The sequence below is a fragment of the Dendrobates tinctorius genome, unplaced genomic scaffold (genome assembly GCF_039654945.1).
Source record: "Dendrobates tinctorius isolate UK_male_01 unplaced genomic scaffold, ASM3965494v1 ptg000612l, whole genome shotgun sequence".
NCBI lineage: Eukaryota > Metazoa > Chordata > Amphibia > Anura > Dendrobatidae > Dendrobates > Dendrobates tinctorius.
The window spans coordinates 27,841-42,515 of record NW_027362267.1 but is presented as its reverse complement, the minus strand read 5'-3'; the positions used below and the strand labels follow the sequence as shown (position 1 = coordinate 42,515).

Sequence of the window (14,675 nt, the reverse complement as noted above, 5' to 3'; positions counted from 1 at the left end):
TGGAAAGGCGGCCGCCCCTCTATCCACGTGGGGGGGGGGCGAAGTCTCAATTATTGGGGGTCTCAGTGGCTGAGCCCTCAGCGATATAGAAGTTTGCACCTCTCCTGTTCTAACTGGAAGACAGATGTACATTTTTTGCCTAGTGCGGTGTCTGTTTTGTGCACCCCGTCCTTTTTTTCATTCAGTGCTAGTGCATGTGAAACAGCAGCACAGGGGAAAAAGGATGTGGTCTAGAAGGTTCCTCTGATCTTTGTTGGCAAATGCTATATCCTGAGTCTTTTGTTAAAGGGGTTGCCTCATAAACAACATTTACAACATGTGACCACAGTACTATAGACAGTGAATGAAGAGGTAGGGAGTGTGTGCGACCACCACTGCTAAAGACAGTGAATGGAGCGGTAGTGAGCATGTGCGAATACCACTACTGTAGGCAGTGAATGGAGCTGGAGTAAGCGTGTGCGACCACCACTACTATAGACAGTGAATGGAGCTGGAGTAAGCGTGTGCGACCACCACTACTATAGACAGTGAATGGAGCGGTAGTGAGCGTGTGCGACCACCACTACTATAGGCAGTGAATGGAGCTGGAGTAAGTGTGTGCGACCACCACTACTATAGACAGTGAATGGAGCTGTAGTGAGCATGTGCGACCACCAGTACTATAGACAGTGAATGGAGCGGTAGTGAGCTTGTGCGACCACAAGTACTATAGACAGAGACTGGAGCGGTAGTGAGCATGTGTCACCACCACTACTATAGACAGTGACTGGGGCGGTAGTGAGCGTGTGCGACCACCAGTACTATAGACAGTGAATGGAGCGGTAGTGAGCTTGTGCGACCACCAGTACTATAGACAGTGACTGGAGCGGTAGTGAGCGTGTTCAACCACCACTACTATAGACAGTGAATGGAGCGGTAGTGAGCTTGTGCGACCACCAGTACTATAGACAGTGACTGGAGCGGTAGTGAGCATGTGCCACCACCGCTACTATAGACAGTGAATGGAGCTGTAGTGAGCGTGTGCGACCACCACTACTATAGACAGTGAATGGAGTGGTAGTGAGCGAGTGCCACAACCACTACTATAGACAGTGAATGGAGCTGTAGTGAGCGAGTGCCACAACCACTACTATAGACAGTGAATGGAGTGGTAGTGAGCATGTGCCACCACCAGTACTATAGACAGTGAATGGAGCGGTAGTGAGCGTGTGCGACCACCAATACTATCGACAGTGAATGGAGCAGTAGTGAGCGTGTGCGACCACCACTACTATAGACAGTGAATGGAGCGGTAGTGAGCGTGTGCGACCACCACTACTATAGACAGTGAATGGAGCGGTAGTGAGCGTGTGCAACCACCACTACTATAGACAGTGAATGGAGTGGTAGTGAGCGTGTGCGACCACCACTACTGTAGACAGTGAATGGAGCAATAGTGAGCGTGTGCGACCACCACTACTATAGACAGTGAATGGAGCGGTAGTGAGCGTGTGCAACCACCACTACTATAGACAGTGAATGGAGTGGTAGTGAGCGTGTGCGACCACCACTACTATCGACAGTGAATGGAGCAGTAGTGAGCGTGTGCGACCACCACTACTATAGACAGTGAATGGAGCGGTAATGAGCATGTGCGACCACCACTACTATAGACAGTGAATGGAGCTGTAGTGAGCGTGTGCAACCACCACTACTATAGACAGTGAATGGAGTGGTAGTGAGCGTGTGCGACCACCACTACTATAGACAGTGAATGGAGCGCTAGTGAGCGAGTGCGACCACCACTACTATAGACAGTGAATGGAGCGATAGTGAGCATGTGCAACCACCATTACTATAGACAGTGAATGGAGCGGTAGTGAGCGTGTGTGACCACCACTACTATAGACAGTGAATGGAGCGATAGTGAGCGTGTGCGACCACCACTACTATAGACAGTGAATGGAGCGATAGTGAGCGTGTGCAACCACCATTACTATAGACAGTGAATGGAGCGATAGTGAGCGTGTGCGACCACCACTACTATAGACAGTGAATGGAGCGATAGTGAGCGTGTGCGACCACCACTACTATAGACAGTGAATGGAGCGATAGTGAGCGTGTGCGACCACCACTACTGTAGACAGTGAATGGAGCAATAGTGAGCGTGTGCGACCACCACTACTATAGACAGTGAATGGAGCGGTAGTGAGCGTGTGCAACCACCACTACTATAGACAGTGAATGGAGTGGTAGTGAGCGTGTGCGACCACCACTACTATCGACAGTGAATGGAGCAGTAGTGAGCGTGTGCGACCACCACTACTATAGACAGTGAATGGAGCGGTAATGAGCATGTGCGACCACCACTACTATAGACAGTGAATGGAGCTGTAGTGAGCGTGTGCAACCACCACTACTATAGACAGTGAATGGAGTGGTAGTGAGCGTGTGCGACCACCACTACTATAGACAGTGAATGGAGCGCTAGTGAGCGAGTGCGACCACCACTACTATAGACAGTGAATGGAGCGATAGTGAGCGTGTGCAACCACCATTACTATAGACAGTGAATGGAGCGGTAGTGAGCGTGTGTGACCACCACTACTATAGACAGTGAATGGAGCGATAGTGAGCGTGTGCGACCACCACTACTATAGACAGTGAATGGAGCGATAGTGAGCGTGTGCAACCACCATTACTATAGACAGTGAATGGAGCGATAGTGAGCGTGTGCGACCACCACTACTATAGACAGTGAATGGAGCGATAGTGAGCGTGTGCGACCACCACTACTATAGACAGTGAATGGAGCGATAGTGAGCGTGTGCGACCACCACTACTATAAACAGTGAATGGAGCGATAGTGAGCGTGTGCGACCACCACTACTATAGACAGTGAATGGAGCTGTAGTGAGCGTGTGCAACCACCGCTACTATAGACAGTGAATGGAGCGGTAGTGAGCGTGTGCCACAACCACTACTATAGACAGTGAATGGAGCGGTAGTGAGCGAGTGTCACCACCACTACTATAGACAGTGAATGGAGCGGTAGTGAGCGTGTGCGACCACCAGTACTATAGACAGTGACTGGAGCGGTAGTGAGCGTGTGCGACCACCACTACTGTAGACAGTGAATGGAGCGATAGTGAGCGTGTGCGACCACCACTACTATAGACAGTGAATGGAGCGGTAGTGAGCGTGTGCGACCACCACTACTATAGACAGTGAATGGAGCGGTAGTGAGCGTGTGTGACCACCAGTACTATAGACAGTGACTGGAGCGGTAGTGAGCGTGTGCGACCACCACTACTATAGACAGTGAATGGAACGGTAGTGAGCTTGTGCGACCACCAGTACTATAGACAGTGACTGGAGCGGTAGTGAGCGTGTGTGACCACCAGTACTATAGACAGTGACTGGAGCGGTAGTGAGCGTGTGTGACCACCAGTACTATAGACAGTGAATGGAGCGGTAGTGAGCATGAATGGAGCAATTATTCACTATATCTCTATTCACACGGGGGACTTCTGGGCCTTCTCTTCTCATGACCAGTAGGGGGCCCAGTTGTTGGACCCTTATGGATCATCCAAAAATACCTGTCCTGGGAATCGGTGATCTGTTGTGTTGGGACGATCCCTTTACGTCTTCCGCCTTCCATGAGTGCACATGGAAACGTTGGTCCCGGGCAGAGGCGTCACTTGTTCTCGGGGCCCCAGCGCCAGACCTGTGTCAGGTCCCTTCCCAGTATAAGCCGGCGTCCTCTCATATGGGGTTGGGCCCCTCGGTTACCAGAACCGACGTCTGCCGTCAGTATAGCTATGAAGACCCCCGGATGAGCGGAGATCGTGTTCTCGTGGACTGCGGTCCTGACGGACGATAACGTGTCACCTTGTTCTTTCCAGGGAATCCACGAGCCGTCGGGACCCAGTGATGGTTACCTGAAGCTGGAAGAGCTGGTGAAGATGGCGGTATCTCCATATCTGGTGGCTTATGGGGACCGGAGCTGCTGCCACAATAGTGCGCCCTGTCTACTCGGTAAGATCGCCTCTTCTATTAGTCGGACATGACCAATCGCAATAACTCCCGGAAACGATGAAAACTAGATCCATCGTGGTGGACCTCAAATGGTCGTCATGGCCTCCAACCTCTGGGTCTTCAGCTGTTGCAGCACTACAACTCCCAGCATTCACTGATGGCCGCAGGCTGACAACCGCTGCAAACCCCTAGCAGCCCCCAACCTGCGCCTCCGGGCAGCGGTTCAGGTATCTTATGCGCATAAAGGGGTTGTGGTGGGACGTCCTCCTTAAACCTGGACATGGGAGGTTCCCAATATGGTGGACACAAGCCCACTATTCACGGGAATGGCCACCACATTTCTGGCCAGACAATCCCTTTAAGTATTAGAGAACCGATACTCTGGGCACAATTTTTATTTTATATCGGCGTTAATCAAAGGCAGAAAATAATATTCCGAAGCCTTAGAAAGCGTTGAGTGCGCCGAGCTTAGCAGAACCTCAGGCCATATGTGATGTTCTCAGCCTCCAGAGTGTGGGAAGAAGGCAGACGCCGTTTCGGTAATTAACCCCATTTTCACACTCTCATGTTTATGTTGCTGTATAATCGCTAATCCAAGACACAAACATTCGTTAAATATTAATTCCAGACTCCAAATCGCCATCATGTCATCTAGAAAGTCTAGAAGTGGACGGGATAATGAGACTTTGAAGGTCAATTCTCCTATAGATGGAAATCATTTACATCGGCTGTCAACTATCCCCCATAGAGATGCACGGGGTCATTACCGTGTAAACAGTTCAGATTTTCCAACTGAAGCTCATCTCCACCTTAGAACAATAGGGTTTTTTGCTAAGTTTTACATCCTGTATTATAATCCAGAGCTGCACTCACTATTCTGCTGGTGCAGTCACTGTGTACATACATTACATTACTGATCCTGAGTTACATCCTGTATTATACCCCAGAGCTGCACTCACTATTCTGCTGGTGCAGTCACTGTGTACATACATTACATTATTGATCCTGAGTTACATCCTGTATTATACTCCAGAGCTGCGCTCACTATTCTGCTGGTGTAGTCACTGTGTACATACATTACTGATCCTGAGTTACATCCTGTATTATACTCCAGAGCTGCACTCACTATTCTGCTGGTGCAGTCACTGTGTACATACATTACATTACTGATCCTGAGTTACATCCTGTATTATACTCCAGAGCTGCGCTCACTATTCTGCTGGTGTAGTCACTGTGTACATACATTACTGATCCTGAGTTACATCCTGTATTATACCCCAGAGCTGCACTCACTATTCTGCTGGTGCAGTCACTGTGTACATACATTACATTACTGATCCTGAGTTACACCCTGTATTATACTCCAGAGCTGCACTCACTATTCTGCTGGTGCAGTCACTGAGTACATACATTACATTACTGATCCTGAGTTACATCCTGTATTATACCCCAGAGCTGCACTCACTATTCTGCTGGTGCAGTCACTGTGTACATACATTACATTACTGATCCTGAGTTACATCCTGTATTATACTCCAGAGCTGCACTCACTATTCTGCTGGTGCAGTCACTGTGTACATACATTACATTACTGATCCTGAGTTACACCCTGTATTATACTCCAGAGCTGCACTCACTATTCTGCTGGTGCAGTCACTGTGTACATACATTACATTATGGGTCCTGCACTGATCCTGGGTGACTTGCACTGCACATGGGAGTGATGTGTCTCCTTTCTATACTTCTGAACACCCCATAGTGACTCTTTTGTCGGCCTCCGCTCAGCTGCACCGCATTGTCCCTCCGGTGCTGACGTTCTCCTTGGCTTCCGTCCCGGTGTGATACATTTCGTGCACAGAGCTGCGGCCGCAGTGAATAGACACATGAAATCCAAAGCAGCTGCGTGACTAATCGATGCCAAAAAAAATGACTCTGATCATTGGCGTCTATGTTTGGGTTTTCAGAGGAGGCGCGAGGGGGCCGCACCGGGGATCTCATTTATTTGGTGGGTTTTTCCCAGAATCCTTGGCGTTATTATATGCACACTCTGCCCACTCTCCTGGGAGGCTGTGGAGACACATCACGCGGGGTGCATGCCAATTAGTCGCCTTCATCAACACTTCTCGGAGAGAATTCCTGCAGTACAATAATCGCAGATCCCATCGGGGGTCTTATTAATGGCTGATTTCTTGCAGAAAAAAGTCACGAATTGTTGCAGATGCCAAATTTGTGCAATAATTGGAGACTTTTTCGTGATTACTCCTCTCCTGACACTTTTCCAAAGTAAAAATGATTGGGGCTTAAAGAAAAGTGGCTGTGGTCTAGCTGGTGTAGATTTTACTTTCTGGGGGGGGGGGGGGGTATATCCCACATCATCCCGTCAGCCAGAGCCACCGGACTACAACCCCTAATATCCCACATCATCCCGTCAGCCAGAGCCACCGGACTACTACCCCTAATATCCCACATCATCCCGTCAGCCAGAGCCACCGGACTACTACCCCTAATATCCCACATCATCCCGTCAGCCAGAGCCACCGGACTACTACCCCTAATATCCCACATCATCCCGTCAGCCAGAGCCACCGGACTACTACCCCTAATATCCCACATCATCCCGTCAGCCAGAGCCACCGGACTACTACCCCTAATATCCCACATCATCCCGTCAGCCAGAGCCACCGGACTACTACCCCTAATATCCCACATCATCCCGTCAGCCAGAGCCACCGGACTACTACCCCTAATATCCCACATCATCCCGTCAGCCAGAGCCACCGGACTACTACCACTAATATCCCACATCATCCCGTCAGCCAGAGCCACCGGACTACTACCCCTAATATCCCACATCATCCCGTCAGCCAGAGCCACCGGACTACTACCACTAATATCCCACATCATCCCGTCAGCAACAGCCACCGGACTACTACCACTAATATCCCACATCATCCCGTCAGCCAGAGCCACCGGACTACTACCCCTAATATCCCACATCATCCCGTCAGCCAGAGCCACCGGACTACTACCCCTAATATCCCACATCATCCCGTCAGCCAGAGCCACCGGACTACTACCCCTAATATCCCACATCATCCCGTCAGCCAGAGCCACCGGACTACTACCACTAATATCCCACATCATCCCGTCAGCCAGAGCCACCAGACTACTACCCCTAATATCCCACATCATCCCGTCAGCCAGAGCCACCGGACTACTACCACTAATATCCCACATCATCCCGTCAGCCAGAGCCACCAGACTACTACCCCTAATATCCCACATCATCCCGTCAGCCAGAGCCACCGGACTACTACCACTAATATCCCACATCATCCCGTCAGCAACAGCCACCGGACTACTACCCCTAATATCCCACATAATCCCGTCAGCCAGAGCCACCGGACTACTACCCCTAATATCCCACATCATCCCGTCAGCCAGAGCCACCGGACTACTACCACTAATATCCCACATCATCCCGTCAGCAACAGCCACCGGACTACTACCCCTAATATCCCACATAATCCCGTCAGCCAGAGCCACCGGACTACTACCCCTAATATCCCACATCATCCCGTCAGCCAGAGCCACCGGACTACTACCCCTATTTTCCCACATCATCCCGTCAGCCAGAGCCACCGGACTACTACCACTAATATCCCACATCATCCCGTCAGCCAGAGCCACCGGACTACTACCACTAATATCCCACATCATCCCGTCAGCAACAGCCACCGGACTACTACCCCTAATATCCCACATCATCCCGTCAGCCAGAGCCACCGGACTACTACCCCTAATATCCCACATCATCCCGTCAGCCAGAGCCACCGGACTACTACCCCTAATATCCCATATCATCCCGTCAGAGCCACCGGATTACTACCCCTAATATCCCACATCATCCGTCAGAGCCACCGGACTACTACCCCTAATATCCCACATCCGTCAGAGCCACCGGACTACTACCCCTAATATCCCACATCATCCTGTCATAGCCAACGTTGTCAGGTTGGCGCTGTTACAACGATTAAAATGATACCTGGGTTGGAGAAATCCGTCTTGTGTTTCTTTTTTTTAATCTGTGTTTGAATTTTTAAGTTAATGAGGATGCTTCATGCCAGACAAAGACAAGTTCCTGATTCTGGGCTCCCCCTGCGGTCTGTGTCAGAGGGTGGTCTGTGTCAGCACTGTAGTAAATTGTATTTCCAGCGTTACAGAAGTACGATAACACCATAGAAACGATATGAATAATAGGCCTCAGTTACCACAACTGTCTACAAGGTAAAGTGTTACTCATAGCAACCAATCACAGCTCAGCTTTAATCTTTTAAACAGCTCTGTTGAAATGAAAGATGCTTAGTGATTGGTTGCTATGGGCAACACAGGCAAGTGTAACCTGTTGTGGTCAAGAAGATGTGCCTATGAAATATATATATTATACGGGGCTTCGTGTGCGGAGTGGGCGTGGCTTGATGCACACATACCTACATACACTCATTTTTATATATATACTAGCTGAAGAGCCCGGCACTGCCCGGGCCTAGTAACCAACTGTGGTTAGTTATAGCAAATTATAATGATTATATTGCACATAAAAACATTTCACATCATATATTCAACACTACAGATTTGCAACACAAATTAACTAAACGATTACCCAAGTATTGATAGTATTTTATTTTCAACTCATTCAAGAGCCTTTTGACAAACAACATTTTTGGTTTTTCCTTTTGGTGCAAAGATGAACAGATTTTTGGCAGTTCCAACTCTTGAATAGATCACGTAAAGTTGACCAAGAGAAAAGCATGGAGATTGCAAATCGATCCCTACTACTTTCAAGGACTGTCCCTAAGCATTGTTAATGGACATTGCAAATAGCAGTTGAACTGGAAACTGGAGGCGTTTAAAATAAAAAAACAAATCAGGTGGAATGAGTGGAATTATTGGAATGAAAATGTCCTCTCCTTTAGCACATCCTGTTTCTGAGCTGTGTATCTAACCCTATCCTGTGTGATAATGTCTGGATTATACACAGCTCAGCCGTGTATCCAATCCCATTCTGTGATACTGTCTGCAGAGCTATGTATCTAATCCTCTCCTGTGTGATACTGACTGCTGAGCTGTGTATCTAATCCTCTCCTGTGTGATACTGTCTGCTGAGCTGTGTATCTAATCCTCTCCTGTGTGATACTGACTGCTGAGCCGTGTATCTAATCCTCTCCTGTGTGATACTGACTGCTGAGCCGTGTATCTAATCCTATCCTGTGATACTGTCTGCTGATCTGTGCATCTAATCCTATCCTGTGTGATACTGACTGCTGAGCCGTGTATCTAATCCTCTCCTGTGTGATACTGACTGCTGAGCCGTGTATCTAATCCTATCCTGTGTGATACTGACTGCTGAGCCATGTATCTAATCCTCCTGTGTGATACTGACTGCTGAGCCGTGTATCTAATCCTATCCTGTGTGCTACTGACTGCTGAGCAGTGTATCTAATCCTATCCTGTGTGCTACTGACTGCTGAGCAGTGTATCTAATCCTATCCTGTGTGCTACTATCTGCTGAGCAGTGTATCTAATCCTATCCTGTGTGATACTATCTGCTGAGCAGTGTATCTAATCCTCTCCTGTGTGATACTGTCTGCTGAGCAGTGTATCTAATCCTTTCCTGTGTGATACTGTCTGCTGAGCAGTGTATCTAATCCTCTCCTGTGTGATACTGACTGCTGAGCTGTGTATCTAATCCTATCCTGTGATACCGACTGCTGAGCCGTGTATCTAATCCTCTCCTGTGTGATACCGACTGCTGAGCCGTGTATCTAATCCTCTCCTGTGTGATACTGACTGCTGAGCTGTGTATCTAATCCTATCCTGTGATACTGACTGCTGAGCAGTGTATCTAATCCTCTCCTGTGTGATACTGACTGCTGAGCAGTGTATCTAATCCTATCCTGTGTGCTACTGACTGCTGAGCAGTGTATCTAATCCTATCCTGTGTGCTGCTGACTGCTGAGCCGTGTATCTAATCCTATCCTGTGTGATACTGACTGCTGAGCCGTGTATCTAATCCTCTCCTGTGTGATACTGACTGCTGAGCCGTGTATCTAATCCTATCCTGTGTGATACTGACTGCTGAGCCGTGTATCTAATCCTATCCTGTGTGATACTGTCTGCTGAGCTGTGTATCTAATCCTATCCTGTGTGATACACGGCTCAGCAGTCAGTATCTAATCCTCTCCTGTGTGATACTGACTGCTGAGCCGTGTATCTAATCCTATCCTGTGTGATACTGACTGCTGAGCCGTGTATCTAATCCTATCCTGTGTGATACTGACTGCTGAGCTGTGTATCTAATCCTATCCTGTGTGATACACGGCTCAGCAGTCAGTATCTAATCCTATCCTGTGTGATACTATCTGCTGAGCTGTGTCTAATCCTATCCTGTGTGATACTGACTGCTGAGCCATGTATCTAATCCTCTCCTGTGTGATACTGACTGCTGAGCTGTGTATCTAATCCTCTCCTGTGTGATACTGACTGCTGAGCTGTGTATCTAATCCTATCCTGTGATACTGACTGCTGAGCAGTGTATCTAATCCTCTCCTGTGTGATACTGACTGCTGAGCAGTGTATCTAATCCTATCCTGTGTGCTGACTGCTGAGCAGTGTATCTAATCCTAACCTGTGTGCTGCTGACTGCTGAGCCGTGTATCTAATCCTATCCTGTGTGATACTGACTGCTGAGCCGTGTATCTAATCCTCTCCTGTGTGATACTGACTGCTGAGCCGTGTATCTAATCCTATCCTGTGTGATACTGACTGCTGAGCCGTGTATCTAATCCTATCCTGTGTGATACTGTCTGCTGAGCTGTGTATCTAATCCTATCCTGTGTGATACACGGCTCAGCAGTCAGTATCTAATCCTCTCCTGTGTGATACTGACTGCTGAGCCGTGTATCTAATCCTATCCTGTGTGATACTGACTGCTGAGCTGTGTATCTAATCCTATCCTGTGTGATACTGACTGCTGAGCTGTGTATCTAATCCTATCCTGTGTGATACACGGCTCAGCAGTCAGTATCTAATCCTATCCTGTGTGATACTATCTGAGCTGTGTCTAATCCTATCCTGTGTGATACTGACTGCTGAGCCGTGTATCTAATCCTCTCCTGTGATACTGTCTGCTGAGCAGTGTATCTAATCCTCTCCTGTGTGATACTGACTGCTGAGCAGTGTATCTAATCCTATCCTGTGATTCTGACTGCTGAACCGTGTATCTAATCCTCGCCAGTGTGATTCTGACTGCTGAGCCGTGTATCTAATCCTCGCCAGTGTGATACTGACTGCTGAGCCGTGTATCTAATCCTATCCCGTGTGATACTGACTGCTGAGCCGTGAATCAGGCAGACGTTGGCGTGTAGAAGACGATCTGTTGATATGAACGACAAATGCATCATGTGTGAGAGAGTTCAGAGTTTACCGCAACTGAAGTGTTCCGATAAAGTTGTGGTTTATTGGGGGGAATTTGTTTTTGTGCTCAGATCAGATTTCCTGATTTATTTATTTTTTTTATATACAGTATATACTTATTACCTGTTTACAAAAATACAAAAAAACCTATATGTTTTATGGGCCAGTGGGGCAGCATGAGAAGGGGACAATGGGAACAGCCTGGTGCACAATTCTAACAGTCACGAGACCCGCGGCAGGGAACATCTGGCATCAACGGTCAACATCACACCAACACTTTAGTGCTTGTAGTAGAGCGGGGATCCTCCTGATCCACACTGCCTCCTGACCGTGGTCTACACCACCTCACCGTTCTTTGACATCACCGCATTGTGCCGACCCCACTCAGTGTGTCGGGAGAAGAGTTCTCGGCTTAGAAGATTAGAAACTATTTTTTTTTTCTGGAGGAAAGTGGCACCAAGGTAGAAGTCTTACTTTTGGAAGGAGCACTACATGGGAACATGGGGCCAATAATACTTTCCAAAGGGGGCGATCATGGCATATTCTTTGGGTGGGAATACCCCTTGTTTGGAAACCCAGTTTAACCCCTGGTTCATTAAGGAACAATTTGAGCATTTTTAGTGGCTTATAGCCACTGTCTAATTCTGGGATATCTCCATTGTCCTGGAATTGGATGTGAAGACCGTGTGCTTCAGGAGACATCGCCCCGAAAGCCATTTTACTATTCCAGTATCTGGAGATCACTTCCCACAGGCTAAATGGTTGAGTTGAAAAGTTCAGTAAGGTTATAGATTTCAGTCCTCGGAGTCAGGACAAGTCTGAGCTCATCTCCAGACAGTCCCAAACCCTCCTACTGACCTCCTTAAAAACCATAGTGTGAGCTTTTCCTTACCTAACTCCTGTGATGTCCTGACAAGGATCGCTAACAAAAGACCCCATCTATTATGTCCTGACTGGAGTGAAGAAGAGTTTGGGGTCTTACGATCCTAAGGTCCCGTCCAGACCGAAGAAGGGTTTAAAAGGACCGGAGGAGTGTCCTGTCTTGTGTTACTATGAATAGACACTGTGTAATGCTTCGTTTCACCTGCAGAGGTGCTGCAGGGAACTAGAACACTTCCTGCCAGGTGTCCTCTCGGATCAGAGCTGATTACGGGAGTCTCAGCAGGGGGACACTTTATAGTCAACCCATTATCAAGGAAGGCTTCTAAATCCTTCTCGAAAGCAGAAAGTGTGTTGATCTCGTTACCTTAAAGGGTTGTTTTGCCAATATGATAATGATGACCTGTCCTAAGTATTGGTCATAAATATGAGATTGGGTGGGGATCCGACACTTGGTACCCCATAGAAGAATTGTTCTCAGCTCTGACAAAGTCGGGATATAAACAAGTGCGGAGCAGGAAAAGGCACAGCTCTTCCAGCGGTTTAGTGGCCACATGAATGTTGAGCTGATCTGCAGTACCAGGCATTGGCCCCTAGGCTGTTCCACTCTGCACCGGTCTACATTCGGCTGCTGATCGACATGAGAACAGTTGTTCAATGCTGTGCCGGGTGTTCTACTCCACCAGTCTGATATTGACCTATCCTAAGAACAGGTCATCAGTGTCATAGTGGTGAAACACCCCTTTAAGAGCCTTGCCAAAATACGGATGATTTTGAACTCATTCAGTTGGTAAATCATACTTTCCAATCTTTTGAGTAAGGACTCCAGGAGGAAATTGTAGGGGATGATATAACCATGTCCCATGCTGGGAGTTGCAGTTTTGCCACAGCTGAAAACCCACTGGTTGGTGACCATCAGTATAACTATAACTGGGCGATGTCCTAGACACAAGAATGAGAAGCAATCTCAAGATTTTTGTATTTTTAATTATTTATCAGTTGTTAAACAATGAATAAATAATTATCTAGCACCTGCTGGCAATGAGGGGTACTACAGTTCTTGCATTAAAATGTTCAGGTCAGCTCATAGCTTTTGAGTGATTATTTTTGGACTTCCTACTATGATGGTGGCCAAATGTTCCATGATGACTCTTATGTTTTCTCTCTCTCTTTCTAGAGCATAGATTCCCTAAATGTCATCTAAGATCGGATACCGTACCCTACACCCCACATGGCGGTATTTCCCTTCCAGTTGAGCGTTGTCTTTCCCCACTCACAGAGCAGGAGGGTGAGGCATATTTGGAAAGATGTGGAAGCATCAGGAGACACACAGTAGCCAACGCTCACACGGACATCCAACTTTTAGCGATGGCTTCCATCATGCATCCCCGATCCGAGGAGACGGAGCTTTCTGACCAGTGTCTTCTACTGCAGCCCAATTTCACCCAGCGACAGTTTAGCAGCGAACCAAATATTGTGGACAGTCCATCGGAGCTGCTGAGTACCGACCTCCGTGATGGCTCCGAGATCAGCTGCCCTTCCCCCAGCTGACAGGTACCCCAAAAACTAAAGAACAAAATTTTTGAACCCTCACACAGATCCCATCTTCTACTCCACCGTATGACCACAGACTGACCACACAATGTCTTACCAAGATCCTAACGCAATAAAAACAACGTAGAAATCACTTTTTATGGTACTTTAACTGTATACGGTATATTTTTATAAGAAGGTACATCCTCCGTATGTGAAACCCTAACGTTTTATTCTCAGCGGACGCGTGAAAACTGAAAACCAGCGAGCGGCACAAGACCGGAATGCTTCTGAGTTGGACGAACACCTCGGATCCTGCCCAGACGATGCTTCCTGATTTCACAAAACTTGAAATAGTTTTTAACTTTTGTTGTTGTTGTTCTAATTAAAGTGCATTTACGATTGGGAAGTCAAAGAGGATGGAACAAACTGGAAAGCAAAATAAAGTTTTATTTTTTTCAACTTGGCTTCACCTTGTTTTTGTACCTTTTTGCATGAAAAACTTGGGGGGGGGGGGGTTTAGAGCAAAGTTCAGCGCTGGCACCAGTTGCGTGTCGACCTGAGTTACAGTAAGAGGCCCTCTGTCTACCCTACATTAATAATCAGGAAACTTCTTTAACCCCAATCATTTCGGGTCCCTAAAAACCAAAGGGTTTTAAGTTGGCCAGTTTTTTTCCCCGATGCCGGCTGAATTACTACCAGGATTACGACAGAATTGCCAATTTTTGTAAAAGCTATGGGGGTCCTATAATATTATACAGAGTTTTCAG

The 14,675-nt window shown here is 47.7% G+C and overlaps 1 protein-coding gene across 2 annotated transcripts in view; it reads left to right on the top strand.

Annotated features, from left to right (window-relative positions):
• The window catches only part of PRR5L (proline rich 5 like), a 41,557-nt gene extending 27,190 nt beyond the window's left edge, over positions 1-14,367 (top strand). For both annotated transcript variants that reach the window (XM_073565247.1, XM_073565248.1), the window contains exons 8-9: positions 3,885-4,017; positions 13,550-14,367. In XM_073565247.1, the coding sequence (XP_073421348.1) occupies positions 3,885-4,017; positions 13,550-13,923 (507 nt within the window). In that variant the 3' untranslated portion in view covers positions 13,924-14,367. The remainder of the gene's footprint in view (positions 1-3,884; positions 4,018-13,549) is intronic.
• The last annotated feature ends 308 nt before the right edge of the window (positions 14,368-14,675 follow it).